The 18494-nt window shown below is 43.7% G+C and overlaps 2 protein-coding genes across 2 annotated transcripts; both read left to right on the top strand.

The window, feature by feature from the left end:
- The first annotated feature begins 274 nt into the window (after positions 1–274).
- Positions 275–3119, top strand: LOC131940563 (inosine triphosphate pyrophosphatase). The gene is made up of 4 exons (XM_059299250.1): positions 275–351; positions 1737–1829; positions 2224–2416; positions 2824–3119. Exons 1-4 carry the CDS (start codon positions 346–348, stop codon positions 3117–3119), a joined length of 588 nt encoding a protein of 195 aa, XP_059155233.1. The 5' UTR covers positions 275–345.
- A 3454-nt stretch (positions 3120–6573) lies between these two features.
- LOC131940562 (uncharacterized) lies at positions 6574–16577 on the top strand. The gene is made up of 4 exons (XM_059299249.1): positions 6574–6664; positions 12201–12423; positions 15609–15795; positions 16413–16577. Exons 2-4 carry the CDS (start codon positions 12218–12220, stop codon positions 16575–16577), a joined length of 558 nt encoding a protein of 185 aa, XP_059155232.1. The 5' UTR covers positions 6574–6664; positions 12201–12217.
- The last annotated feature ends 1917 nt before the right edge of the window (positions 16578–18494 follow it).

Below are 18494 nucleotides of genomic sequence, written 5' to 3'. Positions count from 1 at the left end.
AGAACATGTTTGTTCGGATGTTAGCAAAAGACTTAATTGCAGTAATATTATTTTAGAAATAATGTCCTAATACAATAAAATTTTAGTACGTGTAATCAAAATAAATATAATTGCATGGAAAATATTCTGATTATTAACTTTTCAATAAAAAATTTAGTTTTATAGTCAAGTCTTTTATAGTCTTTTTGGGCTCAAAGATGCTTTTAGTACCTGGCAATATTTCTTTCATAAAACTAAAATCTCCATTGTAAATGTAAAAGTTGGCACACGGCTAAACATACATTCAACGATTCAAATATTTTTTTAAAATACAAGAAGTGTCTCATATCTAATGTTAGTTACCTAATGATTGTGGGTTTATTACTTATTTTTTACTGCACTTAAAAATGTATTGTTCTTTTTATTTGTATACTCTATATCAGTCCTCACATATGCCATTCAATACAGTTAAATGTGATTATTGAAAATCTAGTTGAAAGTGGAATGACTCTAGCCTAGAGACCGGCGGAGCTTAGGACTACACGACGTGACTATTTCAGTTTCAAGTTTTTCTATTCAGCCGACTGTCTTGTTTGTTTAGTTGTTGCTAGGGAGAATATAAGAATATAAGAGTAAATAGTTACTAAAATAACACTAAATATTTAGGCCAAAACTAAAGGTTTAATCACCCAGCTTACTTTTTATTAGGTAAAATGTTTGCTTAATATTTAATAAATTTCAATTTGTTTAGTTTAGGCCTAATGCGCCTTTATTTAACAAACTATAAAGTAACATTAGTAATATTACTTTATTACTGTTTTTACTGTTACTGTGTAGGCGTGTTAGGCCCTACTATTACTAATTACTACTGAACTGGTAATACTAATTAATTAATATAGCCTACTCAGTAGGCCTATGTGCCTAGAAAAATATTTTTTTTTATGTAGGCCTCTAGGCCACTATAGGGCCTACTAGGCCTATATTAAAGTATATTAATTATTATAAATAAAATTCAAACTCTATATAAAGTTGATCTAATTATGAAAGATTAGATTATACTTTAATAATAAATTATTAAATATAGCTCTATATAGTCCTAAATTCTGGTCAAAGTTGTGTTTTTTATGCCATTTTATTTTTATTACCAAGCCTGTTAGTTAAAGCAGTGGCGTCTCCAGGTTGGGTGTCACCCAATGCAGCTCCTCATGATGTCACCAACCCCCCCCCCCCCCCCCCAAAATTATATTTATATATATAATAATAGTTTTACTATCTGTCACTCTGTCTATCTATCTGTCTGTTGGGAATGCTATAAAGAAAACGCAAGCAAAGTAAAAACGTTCACAGTCAAACGAAACGTGGCGTCACATGGAACATATAGTAGGAAATAGTCTAAAGCCGGAAAAGTACACGCAATAATATGACATCATTGATTCTAGAGTAAGCAGAATTAAAAAGCCATTGCCCGTAATAAATACTTAATAATAATGATGTCATCGATACTCAATAATAAAGACACTGACAATAACGCATTTAAGTGGTTTGCGTACAGAGTTTCTTTCCCACTCCCCCACTAATAGAACGTCTAAGCCCCCCAAACGCGATAGAATTTATTTAGAAAATATATTGGTTTACCAGTGTTGCCACAGACACATACATTCACACACCTCATGGGCTAGCTAAATAAAAGCCTTTAAAATTTTGATTTTTAAAATGATTTGCAAATAGTTTAATAAAAATATTGATTTTTTTTTCAGAAAAGAATGTCAAAACCAATTGTTCTTTGTACAGGAAACAAAAATAAGCTAAAAGAGATTATTGAAATACTTGGCAAAGACTTTCCCTACAAGGTATCATAATTAATCATTTTTATAATAATTTTATAAAAGTTCAGGTTAGGAAAATTAGGCTGCTGGGCATAGTGCTGACCCCACTATCCCTTTCTATGCCGAGGTCATTGAAACAGGTTAACTCTACTTCATCTGGCCCATGTATCTTGGGCATTTATGGGAAAAGATGATGATCTATAGTATTACATAGGTTAGTAATGATCATGAGGTGGATCTTGTGTGTAACCTGGGAGGGTGAGAGTAAGACTAAGCCTAAATGTATTTACAAAAATCAATTGCATTCAAATATGAATTAAAATGCAAAATATCAATTATAATATTTTATTAATAATACTATTAATACGCCTCATATTTTCATTAAAAATGATATGATAATTTCTAATTTCTACTTCAGATTGAAAATCAAGACATTGATTTGCCAGAATATCAAGGAGAACCCGAAGAAATAGCAACGGCAAAATGTGAGCTTGCAGCAGAAAGAGTTAAGGGTCCTGTTATTGTAGAGGATGTGAGTCTTTGCTTCAATGCCTTGAACGGCATGCCAGGACCATACATCAAATGGTTCCTAGCAAAGATGGGTCCATCAGGTACACTCATTGTAGCCATTTTTTTTATACATTAAATGGTTCCTAGCAAAGATGGGTCCATCAGGTACACTCATTGTAGCCATTTTTTTTATACATTAAATGGTTCCTAGCAAAGATGGGTCCATCAGGTACACTCATTGTAGCCTTTTTTTTTATACATTAAATGGTTCCTAGCAAAGATGGGTCCATCAGGTACACTCATTGTAGCCATTTTTTTTTATTTGAAAAGAAACAAAAAATTATAAATGTTTTAATACATCATTAATTATTATTTTTCTCTTTTTAATGATAACGGTTAACAAAGTATTTTACTAAATGTGTACAAATTTTATCATTGAGATTATTGCCCATTTTGCCATAAAGTGTACCAAGTTTATTATGGACGTTATTGCCCATCTCTTCCACAGGTCTGCACAGAATGCTCAAAAGTTATGATGACAAGTCAGGCTACGCACAGTGTGTGTTTGCTTACAGTTCGGGGGAGAAAGGGTCAAAAGTTCACATCTTTGACGGGCGCTGCAACGGGACAATTGTGGAGCCCAGGGGCTCAACTGAATTTGGCTGGGATCCCATATTCCAGCCTGACGGCTATAAAGAAACCTATGCTGAGATGGACAAGAAAATTAAAAATGGAATATCCCATAGGTCAAAGGCTATCATGATGTTAAAAGATTTTTTGCTGCAATTAAAATCTGGAAAATAAAGGATTCTTATGTTGCTTATTTCATTGTTTGTAAAGTCTAGCAAATTATTGTGTTGTTATTGAACGTCATAGTTTTAAATTAATACTGGTATAACTTAAGTACTTAAGCTAATGAGGTTAAGAATATTCAGTGCTCGTTCACAAATATTGTGGGTTTTTAAATTATCTATATGTTGATTATAATAATTGTTTTACATGTAATTTTATATTAGCACTAATATTAACTTAATCATTAAACCAATATATAGCATCTATCTACAAACTAATTAAGCAGGGAGTAGACAATTAAAGACACAAACTTTCTGATCTTGTCGTTTTTTGTTTAGTAGAAGAAGAAAATGGAGGAAATCTTGCCATAGAATCATTTTTTAAAAATAAGGGAGGTAATCCAACAATAGAATGCTTTCTTTTATGTGTAATATGAGGATTTCGTATGTTTCACAAACTTGAGCTTAATTAGAACAACAAGGCTTGAATTAGTTTACCAAGAATTAATACCAAGACTTACAATACATTAATTTATTTAAAAAAAACATGCATTGATAGACTTACGTTAATGGGTTCAAAATTTATACCAAGACTTACATTAAATTGCTCGCCAGCAACCAGGACCACAGGTGAGGAGTGCCTAAGCTACTCTCTAGGCAGGTGAGTAATGCCTTGGCTTCCGAGTATAGGTGAGGACCATAGGTGAGGAGTGCCTAAGCTACTCTCTAGGCAGGTGAGTAATGCCTTGGCTTCCGAGTATAGGTGAGGACCATAGGTGAGGAGTGCCTAAGCTACTCTCTAGGCAGGTGAGTAATGCCTTGGCTTCCGAGTATAGGTGAGGACCATAGGTGAGGAGTGCCTAAGCTACTCTCTAGGCAGGTGAGTAATGCCTTGGCTTCCGAGTATAGGTGAGGACCATAGGCGAGGAGTGCCTAAGCTACTCTCTAGGCTTTTCGCTACAGGCGAGGAGTGCTTAGGCTACTCTCTAGGCAGGTGAGTAATGCCTTGGCTTCCGAGTATAGGTGAGGACCATAGGTGAGGAGTGCCTAAGCTACTCTCTAGGCAGGTGAGTAATGCCTTGGCTTCCGAGTATAGGTGAGGACCATAGGTGAGGAGTGCCTAAGCTACTCTCTAGGCAGGTGAGTAATGCCTTGGCTTCCGAGTATAGGTGAGGACCATAGGTGAGGAGTGCCTAAGCTACTCTCTAGGCAGGTGAGTAATGCCTTGGCTTCCGAGTATAGGTGAGGACCATAGGTGAGGAGTGCCTAAGCTACTCTCTAGGCAGGTGAGTAATGCCTTGGCTTCCGAGTATAGGTGAGGACCATAGGTGAGGAGTGCCTAAGCTACTCTCTAGGCAGGTGAGTAATGCCTTGGCTTCCGAGTATAGGTGAGGACCATAGGCGAGGAGTGCCTAAGCTACTCTCTAGGCTTTTCGCTACAGGCGAGGAGTGCTTAGGCTACTCTCTAGGCAGGTGAGTAATGCCTTGGCTTCCGAGTATAGGTGAGGACCATAGGTGAGGAGTGCCTAAGCTACTCTCTAGGCAGGTGAGTAATGCCTTGGCTTCCGAGTATAGGTGAGGACCATAGGTGAGGAGTGCCTAAGCTACTCTCTAGGCAGGTGAGTAATGCCTTGGCTTCCGAGTATAGGTGAGGACCATAGGTGAGGAGTGCCTAAGCTACTCTCTAGGCAGGTGAGTAATGCCTTGGCTTCCGAGTATAGGTGAGGACCATAGGTGAGGAGTGCCTAAGCTACTCTCTAGGCAGGTGAGTAATGCCTTGGCTTCCGAGTATAGGTGAGGACCATAGGTGAGGAGTGCCTAAGCTACTCTCTAGGCAGGTGAGTAATGCCTTGGCTTCCGAGTATAGGTGAGGACCATAGGCGAGGAGTGCCTAAGCTACTCTCTAGGCTTTTCGCTACAGGCGAGGAGTGCTTAGGCTACTCTCTAGGCAGGTGAGTAATGCCTTGGCTTCCGAGTATAGGTGAGGACCATAGGTGAGGAGTGCCTAAGCTACTCTCTAGGCAGGTGAGTAATGCCTTGGCTTCCGAGTATAGGTGAGGACCATAGGTGAGGAGTGCCTAAGCTACTCTCTAGGCAGGTGAGTAATGCCTTGGCTTCCGAGTATAGGTGAGGACCATAGGTGAGGAGTGCCTAAGCTACTCTCTAGGCAGGTGAGTAATGCCTTGGCTTCCGAGTATAGGTGAGGACCATAGGTGAGGAGTGCCTAAGCTACTCTCTAGGCAGGTGAGTAATGCCTTGGCTTCCGAGTATAGGTGAGGACCATAGGTGAGGAGTGCCTAAGCTACTCTCTAGGCAGGTGAGTAATGCCTTGGCTTCCGAGTATAGGTGAGGACCATAGGCGAGGAGTGCCTAAGCTACTCTCTAGGCTTTTCGCTACAGGCGAGGAGTGCTTAGGCTACTCTCTAGGCAGGTGAGTAATGCCTTGGCTTCCGAGTATAGGTGAGGACCATAGGCGAGGAGTGCCTAAGCTACTCTCTAGGCTTTTCGCTACAGGCGAGGAGTGCTAAGGCTATTCTCTAGACATGCGACAACAGGTGAGTAATGCCTTGGCTTCCGGGTACAGGTGAGAAGTGCCTTCGCTACTCTCTAAGCTTGCGACTACAGGTGAGGAGTGCCTAGGCTTGCCACTACAGGAGTGCCTAAGCTTGCGACTACAGGTGAGGAGTGCCTAAGCTTGCGACTACAGGTGAGGAGTGCCTAAGCTTGCGACTACAGGTGAGGAGTGCCTAAGCTTGCGACTACAGGTGAGGAGTGCCTAACCTTGCGACTACAGGTGAGGAGTGCCTAGGCTTGCCACTACAGGTGAGGAGTGCCTAGGCTTGACCCTACAGGAGTGCCTAGGCTGCACTCTCTGCTCTTGATATTCGTGTGAGCACGCGCAGTAATTTCTTCTCACTTGGATTGTGTTAGTCCAATCAGGCATGTTTTATTCAAAGGGAATGAATGGAACAGCGGGCTAAGTATTGTATAACGCAATAATTGTCACGTGAACTTATGGCGCCAATCAATAGGTCCGACGCTGCAAGTCATTGACAACATCCAGAACTTCGAACGTGGTTCTCTTCGTATTTCTGTTTGATGGTAAAGTAGTCGTCTGATGATAATTATGTCCAGAAGAGAAATGTGCTGAGGACAGTTATTTGCTAAGAAAGATAAGTGCTAATGAACAATTTGTGCTATAGACAGATACGTACTAAAGAAAGATATGTGCTAAGCAAAGTTAACTAAAGAAAGATGTGCTAAGCAAAGTTAACTAAAGAAAGATATGTGCTAAGCAAAGTTAACTAATTAAGGATAGGTGCTAAGAAAAAAGTGCCCAGGAAAGATATAGATATTACTAAGAAAGATAAGTGCTAGAGAACAATACTAGAGATACAAAGAGAGATAAGTGTTAGGGAACAATACTAGAAATACTGAGATAAGTGTTAGGGAACAATACTAGAAATACTAAGAAAGATAAGTGCTAGGGAACAATAGTTTCATAAAGTTATTCTCTGACTATTCTGACCGTTGGCAAGTTGGGTTGATGGATTTATGGTAAGCACGTTTTATTATCAGTTGAACTGGGTCTCTTAATTTTTAAAATGCATATCTTTAAAAAATTTACAATTTTGTCTATTTTTTTTTAAAAATATAGCTGATATTAATGATATGTTCAGAATTCACAGACTAAAACATAGATCTAGTCAAGTACCATGAGAATGGTCAGTGATGACTGTTTGGGTCACTGCTGTTTTGGTGTGTGAGGCTGGTGTTTTGGTGTGTGAGGCTGGTGTTTTGGTGTGTGTGGCTGGTGTTTTGGTGTGTAAAGCTGGTGTGTGAGGCTGGTGTTTTGGTGTGTGAGGCTGGTGTTTTGGTGTGTGAGGCTGGTGTTTTGGTGTGTGAGGCTGGTGTTTTGGTGTGTGTGGCTGGTGTTTTGGTGTGTGAAGCTGGTGTGTGAGGCTGGTGTTTTGGTGTGTGAGGCTGGTGTTTTGGTGTGTGAGGCTAGTGTTTTGGTGTGTGTGGCTGGTGTTTTGGTGTGTGAAGCTGGTGTGTGAGGCTGGTGTTTTGGTGTGTGAGGCTGGTGTTTTGGTGTGTGAGGCTGGTGTTTTGGTGTGTGTGGCTGGTGTTTTGGTGTGTGAGGCTGGTGTTTTGGTGTGTGAGGCTGGTGTGTGAGGCTGGTGTTTTGGCGTGCGAGGCTGGTGTTTTGGTGTGTGAGGCTGGTGTTTTGGTTTGTGAGGCTGGTGTTTTGGTGTGTGAGGCTGTTGTTTTGGTGTGTGAGGCTGGTGTGTGAGGCTGGTGTTTTGGTGTGTGAGGCTGGTGTTTTAGTGTGTGAGGCTGGTGTTTTGGCGTGCGAGGCTGGTGTTTTGGTGTGTGAGGCTGGTGTGTGAGGCTGGTGTTTTGGTGTGTGAGGCTGGTGTTTTGGTGTGTGAGGCTGGTGTTTTGGTGTATGAGGCTGGTGTTTTGGTGTGTGAGGCTGGTGTTTTGGTGTGTGAGGCTGGTGTTTTAGTGTGTGAGGCTGGTGTTTTGGTGTGTGAGGCTGGTGTTTTGGTGTGTGTGGCTGGTGTTTTGGTGTGTGAGGCTGGTGTTTTGGTGTGTGAGGCTGGTGTGTGAGGCTGGTGTTTTGGCGTGCGAGGCTGGTGTTTTGGTGTGTGAGGCTGGTGTTTTGGTGTGTGAGGCTGGTGTTTTGGTGTGTGAGGCTGGTGTTTTGGTGTGTGTGGCTGGTGTTTTGGTGTGTGAGGCTGGTGTTTTGGTGTGTGAGGCTGGTGTTTTGGTGTGTGAGGCTGTTGTTTTGGTGTGTGAGGTTGGTGTGTGAGGCTGGTGTTTTGGTGTGTGAGGCTGGTGTTTTGGTGTGTGAGGCTGGTGTTTTGGTGTGTGAGGCTGGTGTTTTAGTGTGTGAGGCTGGTGTTTTGTTGTGTGAGGCTGGTGTTTTGGTGTGTGAGGCTGGTGTTTTGGTGTGTGAAGCTGGTGTTTTGGTGTGTGAGGCTGGTGTTTTGGTGTGTGAGGCTGTTGTTTTGGTGTGTGAGGCTCGTGTGTGAGGCTGGTGTTTTGGTGTGTGAGGCTGGTGTTTTGGTGTGTGAGGCTGGTGTGTGAGGCTGGTGTTTTGGTGTGTGAGGCTGGTGTGTGAGGCTGGTGTTTTGGCGTGCGAGGCTGGTGTTTTGGTGTGTGAGGCTGATGTTTTGGTGTGTGAGGCTGGTGTTTTGGTGTGTGAGGCTGTTGTTTTGGTGTGTGAGGCTGGTGTGTGAGGCTGGTGTTTTGGTGTGTGAGGCTGGTGTTTTAGTGTGTGAGGCTGGTGTTTTGGCGTGCGAGGCTGGTGTTTTGGTGTGTGAGGCTGGTGTGTGAGGCTGGTGTTTTGGTGTGTGAGGCTGGTGTTTTGGTGTGTGAGGCTGGTGTTTTGGTGTATGAGGCTGGTGTTTTGGTGTGTGAGGCTGGTGTTTTGGTGTGTGAGGCTGGTGTTTTAGTGTGTGAGGCTGGTGTTTTGGTGTGTGAGGCTGGTGTTTTGGTGTGTGTGGCTGGTGTTTTGGTGTGTGAGGCTGGTGTTTTGGTGTGTGAGGCTGGTGTGTGAGGCTGGTGTTTTGGCGTGCGAGGCTGGTGTTTTGGTGTGTGAGGCTGGTGTTTTGGTGTGTGAGGCTGGTGTTTTGGTGTGTGAGGCTGGTGTTTTGGTGTGTGAGGCTGGTGTTTTGGTGTGTGAGGCTGGTGTTTTGGTGTGTGAGGCTGTTGTTTTGGTGTGTGAGGTTGGTGTGTGAGGCTGGTGTTTTGGTGTGTGAGGCTGGTGTTTTGGTGTGTGAGGCTGGTGTTTTGGTGTGTGAGGCTGGTGTTTTAGTGTGTGAGGCTGGTGTTTTGTTGTGTGAGGCTGGTGTGCTGGTGTGTGAGGCTGGTGTTTTGGTGTGAGAGGCTGGTGTTTTGGTGTGTGAGGCTGGTGTTTTGGTGTGTGAGGCTTGTGTGTGAGGCTGGTGTTTTGGCGTGCGAGGCTGGTGTTTTGGTGTGTGGGGCTGGTGTTTTGGTGTGTGGGGCTGGTGTTTTGGTGTGTGAGGCTGGTGTTTTGGTGTGTGAGGCTGGTGTTTTGGTGTGTGAGGCTGGTGTTTTGGTGTATGAGGCTGGTGTTTTGGTGTGTGAGGCTGGTGTGTGAGGCTGGTGTTTTGGTGTGAGAGGCTGGTGTTTTGGTGTATGAGGCTGGTGTTTTGGTGTGTGAGGCTGGTGTGTGAGGCTGGTGTTTTGGTGTGTGAGGCTGGTGTTTTGGTGTGAGAGGCTGGTGTTTTGGTGTATGAGGCTGGTGTTTTGGTGTGTGAGGCTGGTGTGTGAGGCTGGTGTTTTGGTGTGTGAGGCTGGTGTTTTGGTGTGTGAGGCTGGTGTTTTGGTGTGAGAGGCTGGTGTTTTGGTGTGTGAGGCTGGTGTTTTGGTGTGTGAGGCTGGTGTTTTGGTGTGTGAGGCTGGTGTTTTGGTGTGTGAGGCTGGTGTTTTGGTGTGAGAGGCTGGTGTTTTGGTGTGTGAGGCTGGTGTTTTGGTGTGTGAGGCTCGTGTGTGAGGCTGGTGTTTTGGTGTGTGAGGCTGGTGTTTTGGTGTGTGAGGCTGGTGTTTTGGTGTGTGAGGCTGGTGTTTTGGTGTGTGAGGCTGGTGTTTTGGTGTGTGAGGCTGGTGTTTTAGTGTGTGAGGCTGGTGTTTTGGTGTATGAGGCTGGTGTTTTGGTGTGTGAGGCTGGTGTTTTGGTGTGTGAGGCTGGTGTTTTGGTGTGTGAGGCTGGTGTGTGAGGCTGGTGTTTTGGTGTGTGAGGCTCGTGTTTTGGTGTGTGAGGCTGGTGTTTTGGTGTGTGAGGCTGGTGTTTTAGTGTGTGAGGCTGGTGTTTTGGTGTATGAGGCTGGTGTTTTGGTGTGTGAGGCTGGTGTTTTGGTGTGTGAGGCTGGTGTTTTGGTGTGTGAGGCTGGTGTGTGAGGCTGGTGTTTTGGTGTGTGAGGCTCGTGTTTTGGTGTGTGAGGCTGGTGTTTTGGTGTGTGAGGCTGGTGTTTTAGTGTGTGAGGCTGGTGTTTTGGTGTATGAGGCTGGTGTTTTGGTGTGTGAGGCTGGTGTTTTGGTGTGTGAGGCTGGTGTTTTGGTGTGTGAGGCTGGTGTGTGAGGCTGGTGTTTTGGTGTGTGAGGCTGGTGTGTGAGGCTGGTGTTTTGGCGTGCGAGGCTGGTGTTTTGGTGTGTGAGGCTGTTGTTTTGGTGTGTGAGGCTGGTGTTTTGGTGTGTGAGGCTGGTGTTTTGGTGTGTGAGGCTGGTGTTTTTGTGTGTGAGGCTGGTGTTTTGGTGTATGAGGCTGGTGTTTTGGTGTGTGAGGCTGGTGTGTGAGGCTGGTGTTTTGGTGTGAGAGGCTGGTGTTTTGGTGTATGAGGCTGGTGTTTTGGTGTGTGAGGCTGGTGTGTGAGGCTGGTGTTTTGGTGTGTGAGGCTGGTGTTTTGGTGTGAGAGGCTGGTGTTTTGGTGTATGAGGCTGGTGCTTTGGTGTGTGAGGCTGGTGTGTGAGGCTGGTGTTTTGGTGTGTGAGGCTGGTGTTTTGGTGTGTGAGGCTGGTGTGTGAGGCTGGTGTTTTGGTGTGTGAGGCTGGTGTTTTGGTGTGTGAGGCTGGTGTGTGAGGCTGGTGTTTTGGTGTGTGAGGCTGGTGTTTTGGTGTGTGAGGCTGGTGTTTTGGTGTGAGAGGCTGGTGTTTTGGTGTGTGACGCTCGTGTGTGAGGCTGGTGTTTTGGTGTGTGAGGCTGGTGTTTTAATGTGTGAGGCTGGTGTTTTGGTGTGTGAGGCTGGTGTTTTGGTGTGTGAGGCTGGTGTTTTGGTGTGTGAGGCTGGTGTTTTGGTGTGTGAGGCTGGTGTTTTGGTGTGTGAGGCTGGTGTTTTGGTGTGTGAGGCTGGTGTTTTAGTGTGTGAGGTTGGTGTGTGAGGCTGGTGTTTTGGTGTGTGAGGCTGGTGTTTTGGTGTGTGAGACTGGTGTTTTGGTGTGTGAGGCTGGTGTTTTGGTGTATGAGGCTGGTGTTTTGGTGTGAGAGGCTGGTGTTTTGGTGTATGAGGCTGGTGTTTTAGTGTGTGAGGTTGGTGTGTGAGGCTGGTGTTTTGGTGTGTGAGGCTGGTGTTTTGGTGTGTGAGGCTGGTGTTTTGGTGTGAGAGGCTGGTGTTTTGGTGTGTGAGGCTCGTGTGTGAGGCTGGTGTTTTGGTGTGTGAGGCTGGTGTTTTAGTGTGTGAGGCTGGTGTTTTGGTGTGTGAGGCTGGTGTTTTGGTGTGTGAGGCTGGTGTTTTGGTGTGTGAGGCTGGTGTTTTGGTGTGTGAGGCTGGTGTTTTGGTGTGTGAGGCTGGTGTTTTGGTGTGTGAGGCTGGTGTTTTAGTGTGTGAGGTTGGTGTGTGAGGCTGGTGTTTTGGTGTGTGAGGCTGGTGTTTTGGTGTGTGAGGTTGGTGTGTGAGGCTGGTGTTTTGGTGTGTGAGGCTGGTGTTTTGGTGTGTGAGGCTGGTGTTTTGGTGTGTGAGGCTCGTGTGTGAGGCTGGTGTTTTGGTGTGTGAGGCTGGTGTTTTGGTGTGTGAGGCTGGTGTGTGAGGCTGGTGTTTTGGTGTGTGAGGCTGGTGTGTGAGGCTGGTGTTTTGGTGTGTGAGGCTGGTGTTTTGGTGTGTGAGGCTGGTGTTTTGGTGTGTGAGGCTGGTGTTTTGGTGTGTGAGGCTGGTGTGTGAGGCTGGTGTTTTGGTGTGTGAGGCTGGTGTTTTGGTGTGTGAGGCTGGTGTTTTGGTGTGTGAGGCTGGTGTTTTGGTGTGTGAGGCTGGCGTTTTGGTGTGTGAGGCTGGTGTTTTGGTGTGTGAGGCTGGTGTTTTGGTGTGTGAGGCTGGTGTTTTAAATGTGTCAGCTGCATAGTCAGCACGGATAAATAGTCACCACTGAAAGACACCACTAGCAGACACAGTCACCACTGACATAAAATCACCACTGGCATACACAGAGACACCACTATCAGACACAGCCACAACTGACAGACAGAGTCACCACTGACAGTCACCGCTGACAGACACCACTGACAGACACAGTCACCCGAGCACATTAAAAAACCATAGCACGCGTGACTCAACTTGAAACCGCTTTATTTCAGCACATAAAGCAAGCGCCATGTCTGGGAACAACTTGAGTTTTCTTTTTGATGCACGTTTGTTGTCGCGACAGCCGGCAACCGTCACCCTACAGTTACTGCCGGACAGCGCGTCCAAACGTCCGGCTGGCGTCTACCCCACGCCCAAACCCCTCCGGTGCAGGTCCGTGCCCAGCAGGAGCAAGTCAGAGGCCAGCCCCTGCAACATATCGGACGACTTTGTCAGGTGCCTCATACACTTTCTGGAAATACTGTCTAATATTTAACGCATATGCTGTATATATATATATATATATATATATATATATATATATATATATATATATATATATATATATATATATATATATATATATATATATATATATATATATTAGCTCAGCGGACGCCTTGAGAATATTTCTCCCCATCCGAGCGTAGAATGGATCCACACTCTAACTATTTATATAAATACTAGCCGTCGCAGTTACCCGGTGTACGAGACAGAAATCTCCCATTGGTTTGTTAAAAGTGCTGTATTGCACTCACTGACATTAACCGAGATTTCCCCTTGCTCGACACGGGAGCGCCGTAGTGTTCCCTTTTTCCTGTGAAATCCCCGCTTCACTCACGCCGACGATCTCCGGACTTATAATACTTATATACAGATAAGACGGGATGACTGACACTACCTAGCCGGAGCTACACACAGCGGTACCTCACTTATCGCGGGTGTTTCATCTCACGCGAGCAGTGAATTCCCATGGGAGACGATAAATTGTGTTTATACATTATCACTTAAAATGGTGATGATAAACTGATTAGCTGACCAGTAATGATGACGATGGAGTTGAAGATGACGATTAACTAAAGGCACAGCTTCATAAGGTTACCTAAATGCGTAATCTTTTGATGGCTATGTGAAATTTTGTTGATGACTTGACAATTAGACAATGTGACTCGCTACACTGACTGAACTATTAATTCTATAAGTTGACCAGTGTTTCTTCCAGACTTTTTTTCTCCGGGGGGGGGGGGGGCACTTGAAATTTTCTGGGGGGCGGTAGACTTTCTTCGGGGGGGGGGGGCGGACACTGTTAAAAGTATATACTTTCTATATAAATTATATAAATGGGAGGGGGGCTTTGCCCCCCCCCCCCCTCCAGAAGAGATGCCTGGAAGAAACTCTGAAGTTGACGCTGGAAAGTTTATTTAATCATCGATCAATACATTTTTACGCAATCAAAGTATTCCATAATATCGATACTGTGTTGTTGCAGCAATCAAAGAGCTAGTTGAATGCAAATTGCTAGGCGTGCGATTTTTATTTTTACTTGAAAAGGAAACCGTATGGCATGATTAAGTGAAATCGAATCCGCCCATTGTTTTTCTGGATGTTGTTAATCCCGGTGAGTTATTTCCCTTATCGACCTGTCACGTGATATGCCACAAAACACTGGGTGTTATTGTTGACACAGTTACCAAACAACACATTGATTTATTTACTGACATCGTGTATACGGCAGCTAAGTGTTTATTCATTGCTAGATCATTGCGTTTATAACCTTTCTATAGCACTCACTTACGCCATCAAGCCAAACACACTAGACCTAATCAGCTTCCTGGTTTGGCCTACTTTAGGGCGATATATGATATCTGGCCAATACCTAAAGTAGCTTGACTAATGACAGACTGTTTCGAATGTAGCAATTTTATAGCGTTACTAAAGTTTTTCGAGCAAAACAAAACAGAAAGGTTTATTGCTTTTATATGCAACATAAGTTCCAAATTTACTGCTAGGTTTTAAAATTCTTCTGTCAAATAAATATAGCGAGTTTATCAGGCAATACAAGCAGGAACAAAATCTGAAAATCGTTAGAAAATCATTGGACAAGGTCTTGTAGGTCCACTGGCTAGACAAGGTCCTGTAGGTCCACTGGTTGGACAAGGTCTTGTAGGTCCACTGGCTAGACAAGGTCCTGTAGGTCCACTGGTTGGACAAGGTCTTGTAGGTCCACTGGTTGATTTAGGTCCTGTAGGTCCACTGGTTGGATTAGGTCTTGTAGGTCCACTGGCTAGACAAGGTCCTGTAGGTCCACTGGTTGGACAAGGTCTTGTAGGTCCACTGGTTGATTTAGGTCTTGTAGGTCCACTGGCTAGACAAGGTCCTGTAGGTCCACTGGTTGGACAAGGTCTTGTAGGTCCACTGGCTAGACAAGGTCCTGTAGGTCCACTGGTTGGACAAGGTCTTGTAGGTCCACTGGTTGATTTAGGTCCTGTAGGTCCACTGGTTGGATTAGGTCTTGTAGGTCCACTGGCTAGACAAGGTCCTGTAGGTCCACTGGTTGGACAAGGTCTTGTAGGTCCACTGGTTGATTTAGGTCTTGTAGGTCCACTGGCTAGACAAGGTCCTGTAGGTCCACTGGTTGATTTAGGTCCTGTAGGTCCACTGGCTTGATTTAGGTCCTGTAGGTCCACTGGCTAGACAAGGTCCTGTAGGTCCACTGGTTGGACAAGGTCTTGTAGGTCCACTGGTTGATTTAGATCCTGTAGGTCCACTTGTTGGATTAGGTCTTGTAGGTCCACTGGTTGATTTAGGTCCTGTAGGTCCACTGGCTAGACAAGGTCCTGTAGGTCCACTGGTTGCTTTAGGTCCTGTAGGTCCACTGGCTAGACAAGGTCCTGTAGGTCCACTGGTTGCTTTAGGTCCTGTAGGTCCACTGGTTGCTTTAGGTCTTGTAGGTCCACTGGTTGATTTAGATCCTGTAGATCCACTGGTTGATTTAGGTCCTGTAGGTCCACTGGTTGATTTAGGTCCTGTAGGTCCACTGGCTGGATGTAGTATCACGTGTTTTTATGGGTGAGTGATGGCTGGGTTGGTGATTTCACGCAACTTCTAAACAGAAGACTGCCTTAACCTCCCCCCCCCCCCCCACACACACATACACCTTTTTGTTAGGTTAATTGGATGTACTGTCGTGAATATCTAATGTCGAAGATATCAATTTTTCACAATCGTGAAGGCAATTAGTGTCAGTTGAAAATAAGAATGGCGCAACTTGTAACAGTTGAAGCGTTGGAATATTTTTTTTATTGTGGGATGGGGTGGGGGCAGAGGCGTAGCGAGGGGGGGGGGTTCGGACCGCACCGGGTGACACCATTTAGGGGGGAGACACCAAGGCGAAAAATAGCAAAATATATAGAGAAAAACTTGAGGGGGGGGGGGGGGGGCAAATCGAAAGTTCGAAAACTTGAGAAAGTTTGTCCCCGGGAAGGGTCGTTACGCTTTTGGGGGGGGGGGGGGGGGGGTGACACCATTAAGTGCCGTACCGGGTGACACCCGACCTCGCTACGCCACTGGGTGGGGGTGGGCGTAAACTGCATCTACGGACAGCTAAATACTTGCCCTTAAATTTATGTCGTCATTTTCAGAATTAGCCACTGCCCATTGGTCAGACGAGACCACGTGGGGACCAACTTACCCTGGCACCAGCACCTGCAGCAGTCATATGACCGGAACTTGGTCTTCTCAACCACGTGCCATGGCGGACATGTTGGGTTTTTCAAAAACCCAAATTTCACCCGATCAGATGTCTTGTGCGATAACCTGAGTCAACAGGTTTGGTTTAAGTTTTTTTTTTTAAAAAAAAACGTGATGAAAACAAACTGAATAGGTTGGAACATGATCTAAAACGGCCCGGGACAAAACGGCCCCGTCAAAACGGCCCCGTTATTATGACCCCGTCAAAGCGACCCCGTCAAAATAGGCCCGACTTATTGGCTCCTGTCAAATGGGCTCCCGTCATGTTGACTTGCGATATATAGGCTCCCGACAAATGCGCCCCCGAGGTTTAGGCTCCCGATAAATGGGCTCATGACATTGGCTCCTGACATATGGGTCCATATGTCACTGCTCTTTTGACGGGGTCGTTTTGTCATTGGCCGTTTTGACGCCGCACGATATATATATATATATATATATATATATATATATATATATATATATATATATATATATATATATATATATATATATATATATATATATATATATATATATATATATATATATATATATATACATATACATATATATATATATATACATACATATATATATATACATATATATATATATATATATATATATATATATATATATATATATATATATATATATATATATATATATATGGCTGTATAATATATGCTTATAACTTATGTATGTGTCTATAGATGAGCCAAGAGGCAACGTTCCATGACAATCTACAGAACGGCCTTTCAAAAAGCTACAGCATGCCCGTCCTACCACGGGAAAAGATGACAAATTTTGTGGAGCTGTGGATAGAACATGGATCTAAGCTGGATAGAAACAACCATTTACTCGCCGTTGATTTCTAGAACATAGCTGGAGAGGAACAATTATTTACTCACCATTGATTTCTAGAACATAGATCTAAGCTGGATAGGAACAATCATTAATCACCATTGATTTCTAGAACATGGGTCTAAGCTGGATAAGAACAATAGTTAACACAGCATTGAGTTCTGTTCAAGTACATTGACATTCTTAATGTTTTAATGTATCACACAATTTAATAAAAATTGTTTTTTTTTTTAATAAATTTAAAATCATCCACGTTTTGTTTACTTGTGTAAAAGAATAACATAATTTTTAGATGAAATTTGGGTAAATACCCGCAGAATAGATTTCTTCCAAAATTGGCCCACACGTCCCCCAGATACACGGCCGTCAAGGTTCACATATGACCGTCAAGATGCAGGTCCATACAATTTCGCTAGGCTTAATCAGCCACATTATGTCTAAAATCTATCACATACATATTCGTACTTTTCTTTCTCTTGCAAATTTTTAATCTATTATGACCGCAACCCCTGTCTCTGTGTGGATGTAGTAACTTTAAGAGATTTTCTGACCGCGTAGGCGTAGCGAGGGGGGGGGGGGCATATGCCCTCGGGCGCCGACCTAAGGGAGCGCCATTAAGGGTTGGAAAAACAAATTGAAAGTTTGAGGGGGTGGGGGGTGGAAATCGAAAGTTTGTCCCCGGGCGCCGGGAAGGGTCGCTACGCCTCTGTCTGACCGTCTTCTGAGAGTCAAAATTAAACAAAAAAGTGATGATTAGAAAGTAAAAAAGTATGTTTCATCAAAACAAAAATACACTTTACAAAATTAAATATAGACTTGAAGATAACAATTTAGATAGTCAGAAGTGGAAAGGAGTAAATAAAACAAATATAAAATAAAATATTCATAATAATACGCGTTTAAATGCACTCAAAATGAGAAAATAAAGTAACTTGCTTTATTTAATAAAAAGGATTGGTCGCTCGTGAAATTTCCTAAACATATCTGCTTTAAACCCGATCAGTTGACTGCAATCTCCAAAAGATAATTATCTACTCCTCCTTAGTCAAGGGGTCGTCCATAAATAACGTCACACTCGTAGGGTGGAGGGGGGTCCGTAATTTTGTGACGGTGTGTGATGAGGGGGGGGGGGGGGTCAGATAGTGCGACATCACACTTTTACATTAAATAAAAGCAATGTTAGAAAACTAATTTTAGACGTTAATTTGCGTTTTAGAAAACTGTTTTAATAAATTGTAATAGGACCTGATTAAAATACTCTATTTTGACGGAGTTCAGACAAGATTTTGGAAAAATATCGATGTTTAAAAAAAATAAATTCAAAAGCATTTTTGAGGGGGGGGGGGGGGGGGGTTGTAGGCTGAGATGTGACGTCATTTTAGGGGGGGGGGGTCTGGCTTTTTGTGACGACGTGTGACGGAGGGGAGGGGGGAGGTAAAATCGTCAAAAAAAGCGTGGCGTCATTTATGGATGACCCCCAAGCAACAATTCGGTCAACCACCGAGTTATCATGTTCCGACGGAAATAGAGTAAAGTACCATTTCCAATTACCGGAAATCGTTCAAAAGTTGATAGAAAACAGCGCAGGCAATCTAATACTTTAATGGTACTTAATTTATCGGTTTTTAATAGACCAACTTAAATACCACTTCCGGATACCGGAAATCGCTTAAAAGTTTAAAGTTACACATTTTATATAATACTTTCATATGAATTTTGGTCAACATAACAGAAACTGTAATCAAGTTATCGTGTTTAGAGACACATACAGACGGACAGAATTGCAAAAATAAGTTTTTCCGGTAGAGTAGTAAAGATTTCTCAAAATTAAAGTTTAGATTTTCGCTCGATTACAATACATCCTTTGAATTCCATATACCATAAAGAAGGGAGGTGTGCGGCAAAAACTGTCAAAATTGTAGGGCCTATTT

Source organism: Physella acuta, unplaced genomic scaffold (assembly GCF_028476545.2).
Source record: "Physella acuta isolate Inbredline_101_S28 unplaced genomic scaffold, ASM2847654v3 ptg000322l, whole genome shotgun sequence".
In the NCBI taxonomy this organism is placed as follows: domain Eukaryota; kingdom Metazoa; phylum Mollusca; class Gastropoda; family Physidae; genus Physella; species Physella acuta.
This window is presented reverse-complemented; position numbering and strand designations above follow the sequence as displayed.

Bases quoted from the DNA above. Each gene is read 5' to 3' on its own strand.
- LOC131940563 (XM_059299250.1), top strand. The intron at 1,830-2,223 runs GTATCATAATTA...TTTCTACTTCAG, and splicing joins GCAAAGACTTTCCCTACAAG to ATTGAAAATCAAGACATTGA. The intron at 2,417-2,823 runs GTACACTCATTG...TCTCTTCCACAG, and splicing joins AGCAAAGATGGGTCCATCAG to GTCTGCACAGAATGCTCAAA.
- LOC131940562 (XM_059299249.1), top strand. From the start codon at position 12,218: ATGTCTGGGAACAACTTGAGTTTTCTTTTTGATGCACGTTTGTTGTCG. The intron at 12,424-15,608 runs GTGCCTCATACA...CGTCATTTTCAG, and splicing joins ATATCGGACGACTTTGTCAG to AATTAGCCACTGCCCATTGG. The intron at 15,796-16,412 runs GTTTGGTTTAAG...ATGTGTCTATAG, and splicing joins GCGATAACCTGAGTCAACAG to ATGAGCCAAGAGGCAACGTT.